We start from the raw sequence: 22,565 nt of genomic DNA on the forward strand, positions 1-22,565 counted from the left end.
TCAGACTGCGTGGTCGCTAGTAGTGGCTTTCAGTAGGCCTTTATATAGCCCTAAATCACAAGTGTCTCAAAGGGCTGCACAAGCCACAACGACATCCTCGGCTCAGATGCCACATCAGGGCAAGGAAAAACTCAACCCAATGGGATAACAATGAGAAACCTTGGAGGGGACCGCAGATGACTTTGACACAATTGTGTCTCATAATTAAAACAGATGACAGCCAAATGGACTTTGCTGTTTTATTTCCAATGAAACAATAGAACATACGTACTCATATAGTAGTACAGTTGGCACAGTACAGTAAACTGACAGTTAATATTTAAATATTTAACATTTCTAACTATTTTGAACAGAAATAGTTCATGCACATTCAGATAAATTCTTCAAAATTACAATTAAAACATTTTTGGGCCGGGCTGTATATATGCGCACTAATTGACTGAAAGAGCACGCACTTGATGCGATGATGTCACGTTATCGATGGAAAAATGCATTTTTAGACAATATGATTTGCCTGAGCGGCTAGGAGACCCCGAGAGTAACAAGCGCTTGCCTTGTTGCCTTTCCATTAAGAACAATAAACTACTTTTTAGTATAAGTTTGCTGGTTTCAAACGCATATCATTATGTCAAGTAAATGGCACTTGCATTTACTTCATATTTTTCAACATATTGAGCAAAAAGGTCTTTTTTTTCTACCAAGAAAAGTGCACTTGTTATTAGTGAGAAAATACCTATTTTAAGGTATTTTTGGGTTCATTGAAGTTAGCTAATTTGACTTGTTTTGGAAAGTCTTGGCAAGCCGAATTTTCTTGTTCTCAGGGTTTCCCACACATTCATTTATTTGTGGCGGCCCGCCACGAAAGAATTACGTCCGCCACAAATTAAAAAAAAAATTTTTTTTTTTTTTATTTTTTTTAAATAATTTTAGGTTTTTTTTGTTTTTGTTTTTTGTTTTTTTTGTCCTGTCCAGCTTCTCAGGCAAATCATATAGTTGATGTAGATGCCCATATCGGCTGTTCAGATTTACTTTACAAAAGAGAAGTGTAGGATACTTCTCTTGTTGCCTTATTTGTATTTGACTTTATTAAATGTATTTCTATTAGAAACACAACATGTGTATATAACAAAGGGTGCAAAGTCTGCAGGCAGTAGGAAACACATGGTTAAGTGTAGGGAGTAAAAGTGATGGCAGTCTAAAGTTCAAGATTTTTGGAGCTCTTTGTTCAGTGGATCAGATGTTTGATGAAGCTCTGTGTCTATCTACCACCACTACTGTTTTCTGTTTATTTGTTACTGACTGTGGCAGGACACCTCGGCCTCTGTTTCACTTTATGTTGCTGGTAAATAATATGGTTGTAGTAGTCGGCTAAAGTTAAATTATTTAGTATGCACTAATTAAAGGGGCAGAGCTTTGAGACATTTTAGCTTTTATATTTTATAAGATATATTTTTTGTAAGAACCACAATTAATAAATATATTTCAGTGAATAACTTATTGTTCAAATCTGTATATAAATATGTACGTAAAGTGTTGTAATTATATTGTAAATTGGATGGATGGATGGACGTTTAAAACAAAACTGTTATTATTAATTAGTAAGTATACATTTTTTGAGCCTTTTTAGAGAAAATCAAATCCTCGTAGTAGATTATGCAAATTACTCGATTATGTAATGTGACCACGCCCATAGTCACGCCCCCACCGCCACAGGTATCTTGGCAGTTTATGGGAAACACTGTGTTCTATTGGCAGATAATTTTGCTTAGTTCAAATAAAATACCCCTCATTTTTGTATTTTTAGGGCCCGCACGGCCCATTGTCAAAGGAATCCCAAAGGGAGTCCTTTTGCAATGGTACGAAAGTACCTATTGAATTTGTAAGGTTTTATTATTATTATTATTATTCTTTTTTCTTCCGCCGCCTCTTCGAGCTGCAATTTGACCCACTTAACATGCTTCAAAACTCACCATATTTGACACACACATCAGGACCTGCGAAAAAACCAAACCCCAAAACTCAAAATTGCGCTCTAGCGCCCCCTAGGAAAAAACAAAAACAAACTGCCTCTAACTCCCACTAGGAAGGTTGTAGAGACATGAAACAAAAACCTCTATGTAGGTCTCACTTAGACCTACATTTCATAATGTAACATCCTCGGGCTAAAAACCAACAGGAAGTTGGCAAATCCCCCTTCAAGACAAAATTGTACTAAAAACACTCATTTTTGCCTCTTTGAGCTGTAATTTGACCCCCTTAAAATACTTCAAAACTCACCAAACTTTTCACACACATCAGGACTCTTGGAAATTGCGATCTAATAAAAAACCGAACCCCAAAACTCAAAATTGCGCTCTAGCGCAATTTTTGAATAAAACAGAGACATAACTGCTCCTCAGAGGAAAACACAGACAAAACTGCTTGTAACTTCCGGTAGGAACGTCTTACAGACATGAAACAAAAACCTCTATGTAGGTCTCACTTAGACCTACATTTCATAGATTGACATCCTTCAGCAAAAATCAACAAAAAGTTTGCAATCTCCCCTTCAAAACAACATTTTTGTAAAAAACGGTCAACAAACATTAAACATTATCTCCTCTGAGCGCGTTTGTCGTTTCGGCTTCAAACTACTACAGGAGAGATATTGCACCCTTCTGATTAAAGGACTCTCAAAAAGTTTGGATAAGTGCTACGGTTTCGATTTTACGAGCCTTCAAAGAACCACTGTGCCGCAGCACCTAGGAAAAAAACACAGACACAACTTCCTCTAACTCCCAGTACGAATATCGTAGAGACATGAAACAAAAACCTCTATGTAGGTCTGACTTAGAGCTAGATTTCATACACTGACCACTTAGGACTAAAACCTGCCAAATATGCGGGCCCGACCAATGCTGCTTGCAGCTTTAATTTTTCCTTGTTTTTGAACACTGACTTTTTGCAGTGCAGCGTCATCTCACAAGACCCTCGGGTGCTGTGAATGTCAATCAAGAGACCATCAAGTGCGAAAGTGACGTCCTAGTCTATTTTTTTAATGCCTGGCTGGCGATGGACTGACACACCCTCCGCCATCGATGTAATGGGCACCCCTGTTTTACATTGTTGTAGTAAACAGGACAAATAGGATGATTCGGCCGCATACGGAACAATGCATGATGGATGCAGCGGTGCTAAATAATGTACACATGTTTAATGCACAGCTAAATATGAGGCTTGGCACTTACCAGATGAAACTTTAACGGCCTGGAATAAAAGGGAGGCAAAGAGCCCCGAGGCCACGCTGTGCAGCACGGTACAGCCAAGGCCATTATGGGTAAATCACTATATCAGGATAGCAGCCATTTGAAAAGGTATTACCATGCAGTGGGGGTTATAATAACACGATAAGAGAGAGCCGATAGGGAAAGAGAGCTGGGTACAAAACACAATAGCGGCTGATGGAGGGCTTGGCCAACATAGGAGATAAAAGAAAAGGCAATTTATGAGAGTTCAGCCTTGAAATAAGTAAGGAAACAAAGTGCGTCTTACCGAGGCGGAGGCACTGGCGCAGGATGCCGCCCGACGACATGTTTTTCTCCGCCTCGATCTCCGTGAAGTTGAGCGAGCTGGCGAAGACCAGCACGTCCACGAGGCTGACGAGGCGCTGCAGGAAGGTGACGGCAGCCTCCAGCGTCAGGCCCTGGGACGCCTCGATGTTCTCCAGCTCGTGCTGCCGGCGAAGATGAGAAAGGAGTCGTATTAAGTCAAGATGCATGCTTTTTAGGAACGTTTAGGGGTGTAACGGTACGTGTATTTGCGTTGAACCGTTACGGTACGGGGGTGTCTGTTCGGTTCGGAGGTGTACCGAACGAGTTTCCACACGGACATATTAAGTAGCGTAACGCACGTTGTGTAAACAATGCACACCGAGGCACAACACACGGCATGCTAGCAGCTAACGGGCTAGGATAGACTGACCATACGTCCTCTTTTCACCAGACATGTCCTCTTTTGCGGAGCTGTCAGGGCGGAGTTTCTTAAATGCCTCAAATGTCCGGCATTTTGAGTTAGGGTTGCGTGTATTTTCAATGTACGTCCAGGGTTAAGAAGGGGTTGAAAACAAAACAAATTGTGTGAGGGAGGGGCAGAGACAGAGAGAGAGAGAGAGTTATGATAAACGCGCATGCGTCGCCAGGCTCTGCTTTTTATCCATAGATTTATCACATTTACTTTTTTATTATCTATAGCAGGGGTGTCAAAAGTGTGCCCCGGAGGCCATTTGCGGCCCACAGCTAATGTTTTAAAGGCCCACGGCACATTCTAAAAATACTATTCAAATAAACAAAAACATAACAAAAGTGAAATAAAAAAGCTTGAATGTAATGTAGAAAAAGTTGCAATGTTGACTAATAAAACAAAGCTGTTTTTTTTCTTTCAAACTGTCATTGCTCAAAACATAATATTGAATCAAAATCAATGTTATTATGAATTATTGACCTATCCAAGGTTGCCATTACTTCACATCAAATATTACACTAAGAAAAATATTTTAGAGGAAGATTTTGCAAATTTGGTAAATAAATGACCAAAAAATTTATATTTTGTTGTTTTCTTACTGTACCAAAAATGAACCGAACCGTGACCTCTAAACCGAGGTACGTACCGAACCGAAATATTTGTGTACCGTTACACCCCTAATATATATATATATATTAATGTAATGTAATTGGTTCAATGTTGTTGAATTTTTCTCATTTTGTAGATATTCAAATCTGGACACTTTTTTGGCAATAATATTTTCTTTAACTGAATGTATTTAGAAATGTCCAAGAAATTTGAGATAATTTCCATGAACTTCATAATACACAATTAATAACAGTGAATAATTTCTTTCATCCTAAGTATGGATGTCCGATAATGGCTTTTTGCCGATATCCGATATTCCGATATTGTCCAACTCTTTAATTACTGATACCGATATCAACCGATATATGCAGTCGTGGAATTAACACATTATTATGCCTAATTTGGACAACCAGGTATGGTGAAGATAAGGTACTTTTAAAAAAAATTTATAAAATAAAAAAGATAAATAAATTAAAAACATTTTCTTGAATAAAAAAGAAAGTAAAACAATATAAAATCAGTTACATAGAAACTAGTAATGAATGAAAATTAGTAAAATTAACTGTTAAAGGTTAGTACTATTAGTGGAGCAGCAGCACGCACAATCATGTGTGCTTACGGACTGTATCCCTTGCAGACTGTATTGATATATATTGATATATAATGTAGGAAGCAGAATATTAATAACAGAAAGAAACAACCCTTTTGTGTGAATGAGTGTAAATGGGGGAGGGAGGTTTTTTGGGTTGGTGCACTAATTGTAAGTGTATCTTGTGTTTTTTATGTGGATTTAATAAAAAAATAAAAAAAATAAAAATAACAATAAAAAACGATACCGATAATAAAAAAAACGATACTGATAATTTCCAATATTAAATTTTAACGCATATATCGTCCGATAATATCGGCAGGCCGATATTATCGGACATCTCTAGTTGCGTGTATTTTCAATGTACGTTCAGGGTTAAGAAGGGGTTAAAAACAAAACAAACAGCAGCATTGGTGAGGGAGGGGCAGAGACAGAGAGAGAGAGAGAGTTATGATAAACGCGCATGCGTCGCCAGGCTCTGCTTTTTATCCATAGATTTATCACATTTAACGTTTTATTATCTATAGCAGGGGTGTCAAAAGTGTGCCCCGGAGGCCATTTGCGGCCCACAGCTAATGTTTTAAAGGCCCACGGCACATTCTAAAAATACTATTCAAATAAACAAAAACATAACAAAAGTGAAATAAAAAAGCTTAAAGGTTAAATGTGATTTAGAAAAAGTTGCAATGTTGACTAATAAAACAAAGCTGTTTTATTTTTCTTTCAAACTGTCATTGCTCAAAACATAATATTGAATCAAAATCAATGTTATTATGAATTATTGACCTATCCAAGGTTCCCATTACTTCACATCAAATATTACACTAAGAAAAATATTTTTGGTGGAAGATTTTGTAAATTTGGTAAATAAATAACCAAAAAATGTATATTTTGTTGTTTTCTTAACAGTGTTTCCCACACATTCATTTATTTGTGGCGGCCCGCCACGAAAGAATTACGTCCACCACAAATTTAAAAAAAAAAAACATTTTTATTTTATTTTTTTTTGGTCCTGTCCAGCTTCTCAGGCAAATCATATAGTTGATGTAGATGCCCATATAGGCTGTTCAGATTTACTTTACAAAAGAGAAGTGTAGGATACTTCTCTTGTTGCCTTATTTGTATTTGACCACTACTGTTTTCTGTTTATTTGTTACTGACTGTGGCAGAACACCTCTGCCTCTGTTTCACTTTATGTTGCTGGTAAATAATATGGTTGTAGTAGTAGGCTAAAGTTAAATTATTTAGTATGCACTAATTAAAGGGGCAGAGCTTTAAGAGACATTTTAGCTTTCATATTTTATAAGATATATTTTTTGTAAGAACCACAATTAATAAATATATTTCAGTGAATAACTTATTGTTCAAATCTGTATATAAATATGTACATAAAGTGTTGTAATTATATTGTAAAATGGATGGATGGACGTTTAAAACAAAACTGTTATTATTAATTAGCAAGTATACATCTTTTTAGCCTTTTTAGAGAAAATCATATCATTGTAGTAAATTATGCAAATTACTCGATGATGTCATGGTGACCACGCCCATAGCCACGCCCCCACCGCCACAGGTATCTTGGCAGTTCATGGGAAACACTGCTGTACCGAAAATGAACCGAACCATGACCTCTAAACCGAGGTACGTACCGAACCGAAATGTTTGTGTACTGTTACACCCCTAGCAAATGTTTGTGTACCGTTACACCCCTAGCAAATGTTTGTGTACTGTTACACCCCTACCAACGTTGTTGGCGTCTTGATTGCAAGCAGACGCGTACAGAAAGATATTTTGCAGCAGGAACAGACAAGTAACTAAGTATGATTAAAAAAAAAAACTACACATTTCTCATTTTGTGGGAAACAAAGTTCTCCAGATGCATTCTTGTGCTATTAGACAACTACTGTAAGTATTTCCTCATGTCGGGGCTCGGTGTGTTTATTTACTCAACTGCAGTAAGTAGCAGGCATCTAATAGGGTAAGACTTCCGTTGTACAAATCTACTTTGATAATCATAACAAATAACGGCATCTACGGGCGGCCTGGTTCCGTGCCAGCAACTTGAGGGTTCCAGGTTCGATTCCAGCTTCCGCCATCAAAGTCACTGCCGTTGTGTCCTTGGGCAAGACACTTAACCCACCTGTTCCCAGTGCCACACAGGTTTAAATGTAACTTAAAAATGTAGATTATAGGTTTCACTATGTAAAGCGCTTTGAGTCACCAGAGAAAAGCGCTATATAAATATAATTCACTACTTATATCATTTTTTCCCCTCACAAATGAAGTGTCATTAAATAATTGCATAAATATATACAGGAATCTTTGCATACTATAACAAATGTATTGTATATACAGTGGAACTTTTCTGGAAAAAGATACCAACATGGACTTATTTACAGCGGAGGAGGAAGCAATATCTCTCGTTCAGCGACGCCTCTTCCAAGCGCGCACACACACATCCCGTCTTTCCCCTGCCCTCCACTCTGTCTGCTCCTTTCCCTCCTCTCGTCAAGCTGCTCATTCGCCAATGTTAATGTACTGTAGGTGGACTTCTTACTTTTTAAAATGCTTAGTATTGTAGCAATGTGATTATTAAATTTAAGGATTTCTGATCGTTTGTCAGGGCCCCTCAGAGGCTTCTTTGTGTGGGGGCGTGTTGGGAGAGCAGCGCATACAGGACAGTTCAGGTTGTCGTTGTTGTTTTGGCTTGTTAATAAAGAGAACGTTGATCCATCACCTCCTTGTTATGTTTGTTGATGGGTCAAATGCAGACAATAATTTTGCACTTTAACTTTTAACTTTAACAGTACTGTAGATCAGTGATTTTCAACCACTGTGCCGCGGCACACTATTGTCTGGTGTGCCGTGGGAAATTATGCAACTTCACCTAATTGGTCCAAAAATATTTTTTTGCAAATCAATAATCATAATAATGTGCCAATTGTCTAGTGCCTGTGCTGTGTAGAGCTTGGCAGGGTAATCTTGTAATACTCCATACCAGTAGGTGGCAGCAGGTAGTTCATTGCTTTGTAGAAGTCGGAACGCGTCGAGGATGGTTTGTCGTGATCCCAATACGCAGAGCACAGCGGGAGACAGCGTGCAGGTAAAAAAGGTATGTAACGCTTAAACCAAAAATGAACAAAAGGCAAGTCCCGCTAGGAAAAGGCACTGAAGCACAGGTAAAACAAAAGTAAAACTGAACTGGCTACAAAGTCAACAAAAACAGAATGCTGGACGACAGCAAAAACTTACAGCGTGCGGAGCAAAGACGGCGTCCACAAAGCACATCCCGTACATGACATGACAATCAACGATGTCCCCACAAAGAAGGATGGCGTACGCACAACCGAAATAGTCTTGATTGCGAAAACAAAGCAGGTGCGGGCAATAACACTCAAAGGAAGGCGTGAAGCTGCTACAGGAGAACACCAACAAAACAGGAAGGGTCACCAAAATAACAGCGCAAGACAGGAACTAAAGCACTACACACAGGAAACAACAACAAACTCAAAATAAGGCACGACAACCTGGTGGAGTTTCATTTTTTCACCTTTTCTGCTGGTGGTGTGCCTCCGTATTTTTTTTATGAAAAAGGTTGAAAAACACTGCTTTAGATGATATTTGTCTATTACCTGACAACTTCTATGTTAGTGTCATGATCCGTGGCCCAGATCATGTTTTTGTTGTATTCTGTTGGTTTTGGACTCACTGAGTTCCTGTTTTTGTGCGCCCTTGTTTGTTTTTAGTTACCATGGGTGCTTATTGTTTCCGCCTGTCTCTGATTGGTGCTCGGGACGCTCACCTGTTTTCCGAGCACTAATCAGAGGGACAGAATGAAGCCAGCATTCGGTTCCCCCGGGGTTAACTGAATAGTAACTAAAAACAAACAAGGGTGCACAAAAACAGGAACTTAGGGAGTCCAAAACCAACAGATTATAACAAAAACATGATCCGGGCCACGGATCATGTCAGTTAGCTACATCTCTTTGTTTATTATGTATATTTTCCGCTTGATCTACTCTTTTTTCCTTTGTTTTGCTGCAGCTGTTACATATACTGTAATATTGTACACGGTAATTGGAATTTATTATATATATATATTAGGGCTGTCAAAATTATCGCGTTAACGGCGTTAATTAATTTTTGGAATTAATTACGTTAAATTTTTTAACGTAATTAACGCATGCGCAGAATCCCTCCACCCATACTTCCCATAATTCCTCCCGACACTGAACGGAGCAGCAACATGGAGCAAGACGAACAGGTTGGCCCTCTGGAGGGATTTAAGTTTAAGAAGAACAAAGATGGAACAATAAATAAACAGACAGTCATTTGTACGCACTGCAACAGAGAGTTTCAGTTTCACCGAACCTGTTCAAGCCTTAAATACCATCTCAACGCTAAACATGCATTTGTGGGGGCTTCCAGTGCTACACCTGGCTTGCGTCAGACAACCCTGAGTGAACGCAGACCAGTAAGCAAGTCCAACTCGGATAAATTAACTAACACAATTGCCAAATGGGTCGCAAAGGACTGTAGACCGATTTGCATTGTTGAAGATAAGGGCTTCGCTGATGTTTTGAAAGTGGCGTCCCTCGATACATCCTACAAGCCACCATGCAGAGGCACAATAATGAAAAGTATCCACGCACTCTATGAAACAGAAAAGGGGAAAAAAGAGGCGGCTTTAGCTCAAGCGGAATATGTCGCCCTGACAGGAGACCACTGGACGTCAGTGAGTAACACAAATTACTTGGGAGTAACTGCACATTTAATAACTAAAGCATGGGAATTGCAGTCCTTTGCGCTAACTATAATGAAAACGGAAGAACGCCACTTTGCAGAGGCATGTGCAGAACAGTTTCAAACTGTGGCATGCAAGTGGGAAATTGAAAGAAAAGTTACAACCATTGGGACTGACAGTGCACGCAATATGATTGCTGCGGCTCGTATTCTACCATACGAGCATATGCCCTGTATCGCGCACGTCATACAGAGAAGCATCACTGTGAGTCTCGCTGACAGCGGATTTGTTCCTGCATTAGCCAAGTGTCGCAAGATTGTGGGACATTTTAAACACAGCCCGGCAAACTTAACGGAGCTGAATGCAGAGCAGGTGAAACTCGGACAGCAGCAGGAGCCACTGATCCAAGACGTTCCAACGCGGTGGAATTCCACACTTGAAATGGTCAAACGCATCATCCCCAATCAAGCAGCAATAAAAGCAACCCTGGATCAACAGCAGCATAATCTCGTCATGCTGACGCCAGCAGAATGGGATAAACTCCAGAGACTGGAGACCCTTCTAGAGCCCTGCCGGTAAGCCTTCCATCATATAATGTGGAAATTCATTGTAGGCTGAAATTAAATTATTAAACCAAACGTTAATCTACTATTAAATGTAACAACTTGCATTCAAGTAATTTACTTGAGTCTTTCTCCTTCTCTCTCTCTCTCTCTCTCTGTGTGTGTGTGTGTGTGTGTGTGTGTGTGTGTGTGTGTGTGTCTGTGTGTGTCTGTCTCTGTGTGTGTGTGTGTGTGTCTGTCTGTGTGTGTCTGTCTGTGTGTGTGTGTGTGTGTGTCTGTCTGTCTGTGTCTGTCTGTCTGTGTGTGTGTGTGTGTGTATCTGTCTGTGTGTGTGTGTGTGTGTCTGTCTGTGGCTGTGTGTGTGTGTGTGTGTGTGTATCTGTCTGTCTGTGTGTGTGTGTGTGTGTGTCTGTCTGTCTCTGTGTGTGTGTGTGTGTGTGTGTGTATCTGTCTCTGTGTCTGTGTGTGTGTGTGTGTGTGTGTGTGTGTGTATCTGTCTCTGTGTCTCTCTCTCTGTGTGTGTGTGTGTGTGTGTGTTTTCCACTGCAGGTATGTGACTCAGATCCTGGGTGGGGAGGCCTACGTCTCCTGCTCAGTGGTACTACCTGCCCTCTGCCACTTACACCGTGTAATGGAAACTTCTGATGAGGACCCTGCATACATGATTAGATTTAAGACCAAATTCAAAGACGACCTAGGCTCCCGCCAAGAACACACCAACAATGCATGGCTCAAGATTGCAACCGCACTGGACCCACGTTTTAAGGACTTGAAAAGTGTGCCCAAGGCAGACAGAGAGGAGGTGTGGACCAAACTTGGAGGCCTTCTGCGTGAATCACCTGGAAGACCTTCACACACTACTGAAGATGGGCCACCCAAGAAGAAAATGAACCTTCTTCCACAGCTGGGCTCAGATTCAGAATCAGATGAAGAGGTACAGCCTGACAGAGCCTTACACAGGTACAGAGCAGAGCCCACCATTGAAATGACGGACTGTCCCTTGCAGTGGTGGTCATCTCATGCAGGAGCCCATGACAAGCTGGCTCCGTTGGCTCGGAAATATCTAGCCACTCCTGCATCCTCAGTTCCCTGTGAAAGACTCTTCTCACTTGCCGGTCACATTGTGCAAAAGAAGCGGTCAGCTTTACTCTCAGAAAATGTGGACAAATTGGTTTGCCTCAGTAACTGGCTAAAGGATGAATAGAGAAGCGGGCCACATGTAATTGTGTAGGCCATGTTCTTTTGGTTTGATAAAAAAGAGAAATCTCTTTGTTTTTCCTTTGTTGAAGAGAAATGGCCAAGATGGCTAGTGTGTTACAGAAGGAGACACCATCCTATTTTGTTTTACTATTTCAGTTTCATTTAAATAAGAGACGCCATCCTATTTTGTTTTCCTATTTTGACGAGGAAATGTCATTGTAAAAAACAGGATGTTATTAAAATAAACATGCATACATATGTTAAATGCACATGTCTTCTGTCATTTATCTTTCAATTCCCACAAAAATATACAGTTAATGGCATATTTTGGACATAGTTCGAATGGTGATTAATCATGATTAATTAATTTTTAAGCTGTGATTAATCTGATTAAAAATTTTAATCATTTGACAGCCCTAATATATATATATATATATATAGTATATATTATATACTGTATATAAAATATGGTACATTTTTTGTCTACTTTATACCTTTTGTTCACGCCCTCTTTTTGTGCCCTTGTGTGCACGATCCTTTCCATCCTTATCCTTTCTACCCTTTGTAACTGAGCTACTGTGTGGAACTATTTCCCTTATGGGTCATTAACGTTTGTTTGAATCTCAGTCTAAGTATTGCACTTTATACTGTGTTCAATAAAATAGGGACTTTTGTCAAGGCTGGAATCCATTATTCATATTTACATTGTCTCTTATGGAGAAATTTGCTTCACTATACAAACTTTTCGATTTACGAACCCTGTTCAAAAACTAATTACGGCCGTAATCGAGGCTCCACTGTATTTTTTGTGTGTGGGGTGTGCAATATAATAAATACAAATACATTGGTGAAAATGTTCAAATATCTGTAATATTAAATATAACTTCGTATTTATAGCTTAGTATTAGAGGGGACGGCGTGGCGCGGTCGGAGAGTGGCCGTGCCAGCAACCTGAGGGTTCCTGGTTCGATCCCCACCTTCTACCAACCTCGTCACGTCCGTTGTGTCCTTGAGCAAGACACGTCACCCTTGCTCCTGATGGGTGGTGGCTAGGGCCTTGCATGGCAGCTCCCGCCATCAGTGTGTGAATGTGTGTGTGAATGTGGAAATAGTGTCAAAGTGCTTTGAGTACCTTGAAGGTAGAAAAGCGTGATACAAGTATAACCCATAAACCATTGATAAACAGTACTGTATATCATTTTATATTGTGTTCAAAGTGTACAAACCTTCACTAAAATATGGACTTTTGGCCAGTATTCATATTTACATTGTTTCTTATACAGAAATGGGCTTCACTATACAAACTTGTGGATTTACAAACCTTGTTGAATAACCAATAAAGTTTGTAAATAGAGGTTTTACTGTATTAAATATTAATTAAATAATTAATAATAATTAATTATTAATATTAATCAATTAATAATTTATAATAAAACAGATAAAAAAATAAATATTAATTAATTAATAATCATTAAATATCTATCAATATGTCACGTCACGTCCGTTGCGTCCTTGAGCACGACACTTCACCCTTGCTCCTGATGGGTGGTGGTTAGGGCCTTGCATGGCAGCTCCCGCCATCAGTGTGTGAATGTGTGTGTGAATGAGTGAATGTGGAAATAGTGTCAAAGCGCTTTGAGTACCGTGAAGGTAGAAAAGCACTATACAAGTATAACCCATTTACTATAAATTAGGGATGTCCGATAATGGCTTTTTGCCGATATCCGATATTCCGATATTGTCCAACTCTTTAATTACCGATACCGATATCAACCGATATATACAGTCGTGGAATTAACACATTATTATGTCTAATTTGGACAACCAGGTATGGTGAAGATAAGGTACTTTTTAAAAAAAATTATAAAATAAAATAAGATAAATAAATTAAAAACATTTTCTTGAATAAAAAAGAAAGTAAAACAATATAAAAACAGTTACATAGAAACTAGTAATTAATGAAAATGAGTAACATTAACTGTTAAAGGTTAGTACTATTAGTGGAGCAGCAGCACGCACAATCATGTGTGCTTACGGACTGTATCCCTTGCAGACTGTATTGATATATATTGATATATAATGTAGGAACCAGAACAGGGGTCGGCAACCTTTACCACTCAAAGAGCCATTTTGGCAAGTTTCACAAATTAAAGAAAGTAATGGGAGCCACAAAAAAAAATTTTAAATTTAAAATGAAAAACACCGCATACAAAGCTTAAACGCTTTGTGCTATGTTAACTAGGGGTCTCCGACACACGCACCGGCACGCGCTTTAATGTGGAAATTTGATGTTAGTGCAGCCCGCGAGATTTGAATGAATGGCGCTTGATAGCGTCATACTTGCCAACTCTCTCATTTTTCCCGGGAGACTCCCGAATATCAGAGCGTGATGACACTGCATTTGGCGCCCTCTACAGTCTGCCCTAACAGTGTACCTGCTCGACCACACGTAGAATGCAATTTCAGCTTGCTCACGTAAGTGACAGCAAGGCGTACTACCTCAGCAGCCACACATCTTACACTGACGGTACCAATACCCAGAATCCCATGCAGCCCTAACTCTTCCGCTCAACCAACGCACGGAGAGGGGTGGGGGGGTTGATGTGTGGGGGGATTTGGTGGTAGCGGGGGTGTATAATGTAGACCGGAAGAGTTAGGGCTGCATGGGATTCTGGGTAATGGTTGTGTTGTGTTTATGTTGTGTTACGGTGGGATGTTCTCCAGAAATGTGTTTTTCATTCTTTTTTGGTGTGGGTTCACAGTGTGGCGCATATTTGTAACGTAACAATGTTAAAGTTGTTTGATACGGCTACTGTCAGTGTAAGCTGTGTGGCTGATGACTAAGTATGCTTTGCTGTCTCCTATGTGTGCAAGTAATAACAACATGCAACATGTGGCTGGACTGGCACGCTGTATGTAAATGCTATAGAGGACAATTACTGCAGTGCAATTAGGGCACGCCCTTTATTTAGTAATTACAGTGTAAATAGGATTATTTTTTCCCTGGGAGTAATCTATGAGGGACACTGAGATCCATAAATCTCCTGGGAAAATCGGGGGGGTCGGCATGTATGTAGCTGAGCCGCATCAGAGTGGTCAAGGAGCCGCATGCGGCTCCGGAGCCGCGGGTTGCCGACCCCTGAAGCAGAATATTAATAACAGAAAGAAACAACCCTTTTGTGTGAATGAGGAGGGAGGTTTTTTGGGTTGGTGCATTAATTGTAAGTGTATCTTGTGTTTTTTATGTTGATTTAATTTATAAAAAATAAAAAAAAACAAAAAAAAAACGATACCGATAATAAAAAAACCGATACCGATAATTTTCGATATTACATTTCAACGCATTTATCGGCCGATAACATCCCTACTATAAATATATACATTGTATATAGTGTCACTGAAGGGTGGCTGGATTTCCTATTTTTATTTCTTAACATGTCTCTTTTATTCCCTTCAAAATCCACCTTAAACATCAGCTTTACAGATGCCACGTCCAGAAATGCTGCTATTGGAGTGGAGGAATTACAGTAGGCTACTTTTACGACGCATCTAAAACCTGAGAACTAAACTTGCAAGCGCATTGACGGCTATCTATAACTAAATTTAGTAGCAAAGGGCACAAATAAATCTGCCTCTGAGCAGACTTGGCCGGGTCACACAAGCAAAGAATCCCATAAAAAAAGCCACAGACGCTGAGGTCAGACGGCAGTAAAAAAAAACACACACACAAGCTAACAACGTTAGGGAGCAGCTAACAGCGGGCTAATGCGATTGGCAAAAGGTCAATTCGGATGGATAACTTCCTGCGGACGGCGCACTCACGGAGGAGGAGGTGGCGGCGGAGAGCAGCGGCAGGATGCCTCCGCAGGCCATGACCAGGTTGTCCACCACCTGGGAGATGAGGTGCACGCTGTTGTGCACAAACACCACGTTGTCGGCGCTGTTCACAAAGTCCAGGACCGTCTTGCTGGAGTGGCTGAAAAGCGAGAAGAGGACGTAGACGTGAGGAGATGGACTCTGTACACGACACAGCAGACGGGAACGTGCCATAAAAGCTGTCTGGATCACTCCTGCCAAGCATCCATCCTACGACTCTTCACGTAATTTACCGACGTGAATAACGCGTGAAGGCGTGTGACAATGTTCAGAGCTCTGGCAGCTGTAGCTGTGGTTAGTTGGCTGCTAAGCCCACAGCAGAAACACTGCCACTGTGCTGTGGCATCATGACATACTGATCACGGCTTTTCATCATCGCATTCATTTACTGTACTTGCAGCAGAAATGACAAATTATGAGACGCATCATTTGTTGTTTCAAAGTTACCAGATACAGTACAGGCCAAAAGTTTGGACACACCTCATTCAATGAGTTTCATGACTATTTACATTGTAGATTGTCACATCAAAACTATGAATGAACACATGTGGAGTTATGTACACTGCAAAAAGTGAAATCTGAGTAAGATGAAATATCTCAAATAAGGGTGATATTTGCTTATTTTCTGTCTGATAAGATAATTCTTCTCACTAAGCAGATTTTATGTTTGAAGGGTTTTGCTCCTAAATGATCTCAGTAAGATATTACAGCTTGTTGCTGAGATTTGATGACCTATATCAGGGGTCACCAACGCGGTGCCCGCGGGCACCAGGTAGCCCGTAAGGACCAGATGAGTAGCCCGCTGGCCTGTTCTAAAAAAAAAGCTCAAATAGCAGCACTTACCAGTGAGCTGCCTCTATTTTTTAAATTTTATTTATTTACTAGCAAGCTGGTCTCACTTTGCCCGACATTTTTAATTCTAAGAGAGACAAAACTCAAATAGAATTTGAAAATCCAAGAAAATATTTTAAAGACTTGGTCTTCACTTGTTTAAATAAATTAATAATTTTTTTTTACTTTGCTTCTTATAACTTTCAGAAAGACAATTTTAGAGAAAATACAACCGTAAAAATGATTTTAGGATTTTTAAACACATATACCTTTTTACCTTTTGAATTCCTTCCTCTTCTTTCCTGACATTTTAAATCAATGTTCAAGTAAAAACATTTTTTTATTGTAAAGAATAATAAATACATTTTAATTTAATTCTTCATTTTAGCTTCTGTTTTTTCGACGAAGAATATTTGTGAAATATTTCTTCAAACTTATTATGATTAAAATTCAAAAAAATTATTCTGGCAAATGTAGAAAATCTGTAGAATCAAATTTAAATCTTATTTCAAAGTCTTTTGAATTTCCTTTAAAATTTTTGTTCTGGAAAATCTAGAAGAAATAATTATTTGTCTTTGTTAGAAATATAGCTTGGTCCAATTTGTTATATATTCTAACAAAGTGTAGATTGGATTTTAACCTATTTAAAACATGTCATCAAAATCCTAAAATTAATCTTAATCAGGAAAAATTACTAATGATGTTCCATAAATTATTTTTTAAATTTTTTCAAAAAGATTCGAATTAGCTAGTTTTTCTCTTCTTTTTTTCAGTTGAATTTTGAATTTTAAAGAGTCGAAATTGAAGTTGAACTATGTTTCAAAATTTAATTGTCATTTTTTTCGTGTTTACTCCTCTTTTAAACCGTTCAATTATGTGTAAATATCATTAATTATTAATAATAACATAGAGTTAAAGGTAAATTGAGCAAATTGGCTATTTCTGGCAATTTATTTAAGTGTGTATCAAACTGGTAGCCCTTCGCATTAATCAGTACCCAAGAAGTAGCTCTTGGTTACAAAAAGGTTGGTGACCCCTGACCTATATTGAGTAAAACATGCTTGAAACTAGAATATCAACTGTTGCAAAGCTGTGTCATTGGATATTTCTTATTGCCGAGAGCTCAAACCACTCGTAAATGTTTTTGTGTGGAATACTTACCACAACACAATTCATCCTCTGATCATATTACAGAAAAGAGCAGTGCGGATCATTCACAAAGTTGGTTATTTAGAACATACTCGTAATATTTTTATTTAGTCAAAGTTGCTCAAATTTGATGACCCTGTTAAATATAATACATTAATAATCTTACATAAAGAATTTCACAAATTATTGCCGCCTAATCTACAACGTTTTTTTATAAGACGAGTGCAGGCTCATAACTTGAGAGGCTTTGGATATTTCTTATTGCCGAGAGCTCAAACCACTCGTAAATGTTTTTGTGTGTCTGTATGCGGAGTAAAACTATGGAACAAACTGGACTTGCAACACAAGCAATGCCAAACTATTAATGGATTTAAACTATTATACAAACATGGGGTCTGGTTCAAATATAGATATGAGGGTTTGATTGATTTGATTGATTGAGACTTTTATTAGTAGGTTGCACAGTGAAGTACATATTCCGTACAATTGACCACTAAATGGTAACACCCGAATAAGTTTTTCAACTCGTTTAAGTCGGGGTCCACTTAAATTGATTCATGATACAGATATATACTATCATATATACTATCATCATAATACAGTCATCACACAAGATAGTCACAAGTCTTTAATTTGACCTGCTGTTGTACTCTGTCTCAAAGTGTTAACATGTGCTCAATGTTTCCTTACCATTATTGCTATGTTGTCTATTACCATTATTGCTATGTTGTCTATTACCATTATTGCTATGTTGTCTATTACTATTGTTGCTATGTTGTGTATTACCATTATTGCTATGTTGTCTGTTACCATTATTGCTATGTTGTCTATTACCATTATTGCTATGTTGTCTATTACCATTATTGCTATGTTGTCTATTACCATTATTGCTATGTTGTCTATTACCATTATTGCTATGTTGTCTATTACCATTACTGCTATGTTGTTTATTACCATTATTGGTATGTTGTCTATTACCATTGTTGCTATGTTGTCTATTACCATTATTGCTATGTTGTCTATTACCATTGTTGCTATGTTGTCTATTACCATTATTGCTATGTTGTCTATTACCATTATTGCTATGTTGTCTATTACCATTATTGCTATGTTGTCTATTACCATTATTGCTATGTTGTCTATTACCATTACTGCTATGTTGTTTATTACCATTATTGCTATGTTGTCTATTACTATTGTTGGTATGTTGTCTATTACCATTGTTGCTATGTTGTCTATTACCATTACTGCTATGTTGTCTATTACCATTGTTGCTATGTTGTCTATTACCATTGTTGCTATGTTGTCTATTACCATTACTGCTATGTTGTCTATTACCATTACTGCTATGTTGTCTATTACCATTGTTGCTATGTTGTCTATTACCATTGTTGCTATGTTGTCTATTACCATTATTGCTATGTTGTCTATTACCATTATTGCTATGTTGTCTATTACCATTATTGCTATGTTGTCTATTACCATTATTGCTATGTTGTCTATTACCATTATTGCTATGTTGTCTATTACCATTATTGCTATGTTGTCTATTACCATTGTTGCTATGTTGTCTATTACCATTGTTGCTATGTTGTCTATTACCATTGTTGCTATGTTGTCTATTACCATTGTTGGTATATTCATTATTCCTACATTGTTGATACAAATGATTGTTACAGTGTAAATATTATTGTTACCTGTGGTAATGCCACTATGATACAACATGTGTATTATAATCCTTGAACAAAGTAAGAGTGAGACTCATGTGAATAATCACTGAATGTTGAACTGGAGGTGGGATTAAATAAATTATCTTCTTCCCACTCCCTTTCAGGCAAAACTGGACAATCATGTATTACATACTGTACATTACCTTTTGCACTATATTAATTTATATTATTATGTGTTGTCAACTTTGTACTTTTTTATGTCATTGCCTGAAATAAATAAATAAATGAAAAAATGAAAAATCAACACTCACAAGTATAAAAGTACTTTTTTAAAGTAATAATTTCTTACTTCAAGCATGAAAAAAAAAATCATGATGCCAAGTGCATATCATTATGTCAAGATAATGGCACCAGCATTTACTTCATTTAAGAATATTTTTCAACATATTGAGCAAAAAAGGTCTGAGAAGGTGTGTCCAAACTTTTGGCCAGTACTGTATATACTTACTCATTTATATATATTTTTACTCATTAATTTACTTTGTTTTAATGTTCTGTTAAACCACTAACATAAGCAAGCCATTGGTGGTTGTGTTATATGTTTTGGTTTGGAAAAACGAGACTTTGGCAAAGTTGCAAACAGACCTTTCCAACAAAAAAATATATTTTTAAGAACTTAAAACAGTTGATGAAATTAAACCAATTCTGTTTCAGTGTCAAATTAATGGGACAGCTGCTCTTACCTCCTCCACATTTGCACGTCTGTCTCGATGGCAAACAGCAGGTCCGTGAGGAGACGCTGGTGCATGTGGGACCAGCGGAACTCTGGGATGCGGAACATGGTGGACCGCGGCGCTGAGGTTCCACTCTCTCTCGGCTGGCCCGAGGGACCTGCGGTGGCTGCCGCTTGTCCTTGGCTTGTCTCCTGCACAAACACGCCCACAAAAAACATTATTATTAGAGATGTCCGATATATGCGTTAAAATGTAATATCGGAAATTATCGGTATCGTTTTTTTTATTATCGGTATCGGTTTTTTATTTTTATTTTTATTTTTTTATTAATATATCGGTTTTTTTATTCTCGGTATCGTTTTTTGTTGTTGTTTTTTTTATTTTATTTTTTTATTAAATCCACATAAAAAACACAAGATACACTTACAATTAGTGCACCAACCCAAAAAACCTCCCTCCCCCCATTTACACTCATTCACACAAAAGGGTTGTTTCTTTCTGTTATTAATACTCTGCTTCCAACATTATATATCAATATATATCAATACAGTCTGCAAGGGATACAGTCCGTAAGCACACATGATTGTGCGTGCTGCTGCTCCACTAATACTACTAACCTTTAACACTTCATTTTACTCATTTTCATTCATTACTAGTTTCTATGTAACTGTTTTTATATTGTTGTACTTTCTTTTTTATTCAAGAAAATGTTTTTAATTTATTTATCTTATTTTACAATTTTTTTTAAAAACTACCTTATCTTCACCATACCTGGTTGTCCAAATTAGGCATAATAATGTGTTAATTCCACGACTGCATATATCGGTTGATATCGGTATCGGTTGATATTGGTATCAGTAATTAAAGAGTTGGACAATATCGGATATCGGCAAAAAGCCATTATCGGACATCCCTAATTATTATCATATAGTTACCAGAAATGTGGCCGACTTGCTGATATGAAAACTATATTTTGCCAGAAATCGCTAAATATAGGGAGCGTTAGTGCATATCATATTTTAAGACAGACATCAATTTCCGACGTTTGTACAAAATACCAGTAAATGAGTTCAATAAAGTTAGCATAATATCAGTTCTGCAGCGCATGGATGCAATGATTGGAACCTGACCAAAACGTTCGTGAAAATGTCTCAAAAGTTGCCCAGAATGTCACTAGGGTCACTTTTACATTATTTATTATATTAACCTCTTAAGGCCCAAGCTGTTTGTTTACATGCTTTTTTTTAATTTCTCTTTGCCATTTGGGCTTTTTGGACCCTAATTAGAATAAAAACTAAGAATCATCTTTTGATACGATGTACTTAGTCCATAAGTACACAAACTTGTACTTCATGTTTAGTGACATGCTAATTCTTTTTCTCCAAATTCCATTGTATGTTATACTCTTCTGACACCACCAGATGGCAGTATAAGTGTCCACATAAGTGGCCATAAGACCCCAATTCAGTAGTGTACACCATTTTGGAAATAAGAGCTGAAAGGTGCTGTCCACGCATGTGGCCACTAAGCCTTGATAAAAAACACTTAACTTCTTTTTATACTTGAATGACAGTTACAAACGTTGCTGAGAACATTTAGCAGTAGGGGTGCGATACAAATTCACCCCGATTCTAAATGGATTCATGATACTTAGAAATATGTTTTTAGGCCATCTAATACAACTAGAAATAGCTTTTCTAACCGGTTTTGAAAAAGTTTCATAATAATTATTATACCAAATAAGTAGGGATGTCCGATAATGGCTTTGTGCCGATATCCGATATTCCGATATTGTCCAACTCTTTAATTACCGATACCGATATCAACCGATACCGATATCAACCGATATATGCAGTCGTGGAATTAACACATTATTATGCCTAATTTGGACAACCAGGTATGGTGAAGATAAGGTACTTTTTAAAAAAATTAGTAAAATAAGATAAATAAATTAAAAACATTTTCTTGAATAAAAAAGAAAGTACAACAATATAAAAACAGTTACATAGAAACTAGTAATGAATGAAAATGAGTCAAATTAACTGTTAAAGGTTAGTACTATTAGTGGAGCAGCAGCACGCACAATCATGTGTGCTTACGGACTGTATCCCTTGCAGACTGTGTTGATATATATTGATATATAATGTAGGAAGCAGAATATTAATAACAGAAAGAAACAACCCTTTTGTGTGAATGAGTGTAAATGGGGGAGGGAGGTTTTTTGGGTTGGTGCACTAATTGTAAGTGTATCTTGTGTTTTTTATGTTGATTTAATAAAAAATAAAAAATAAAAATAAAAACGATACCGATAATAAAAAACTGATACCGATAATTCCCGATATTACATTTTAACGCATATATCGGCCGATAATATCGGCAGGCCGATGTTATCGGACATCTCTACAAATAAGACATTGCGAGAAGCGGTTTGAATGGATTCTGAAACAAATAGTCAACCCATGAATCGGAATCGGATCGAATCGTTAGGTGCCCAAAGATTCATACCGCTAGTTAGTAGAGAGTCAATGATGACGAAATGTTGACCTTATTTATATTCAATTGGAAATCAACCGTTGGATTGTGCTCCACAATTTTTGTGTT

The 22,565-nt window shown here is 37.8% G+C and overlaps 1 protein-coding gene across 1 annotated transcript in view; it reads right to left on the reverse strand.

Annotated features, from left to right (window-relative positions):
- The window catches only part of lrba (LPS-responsive vesicle trafficking, beach and anchor containing), a 503,640-nt gene that overhangs the window by 329,795 nt on the left and 151,280 nt on the right, over positions 1–22,565 (reverse strand). The window contains exons 24-26 of the mRNA XM_062033425.1: positions 19,974–20,155; positions 15,527–15,680; positions 3,532–3,712 (exon numbers count right to left, since the gene is read on the reverse strand). Coding sequence (XP_061889409.1) covers positions 3,532–3,712; positions 15,527–15,680; positions 19,974–20,155 — 517 coding nt within the window. The remainder of the gene's footprint in view (positions 1–3,531; positions 3,713–15,526; positions 15,681–19,973; positions 20,156–22,565) is intronic.

This window comes from Entelurus aequoreus, linkage group LG22, assembly GCF_033978785.1.
Source record: "Entelurus aequoreus isolate RoL-2023_Sb linkage group LG22, RoL_Eaeq_v1.1, whole genome shotgun sequence".
NCBI lineage: Eukaryota > Metazoa > Chordata > Actinopteri > Syngnathiformes > Syngnathidae > Entelurus > Entelurus aequoreus.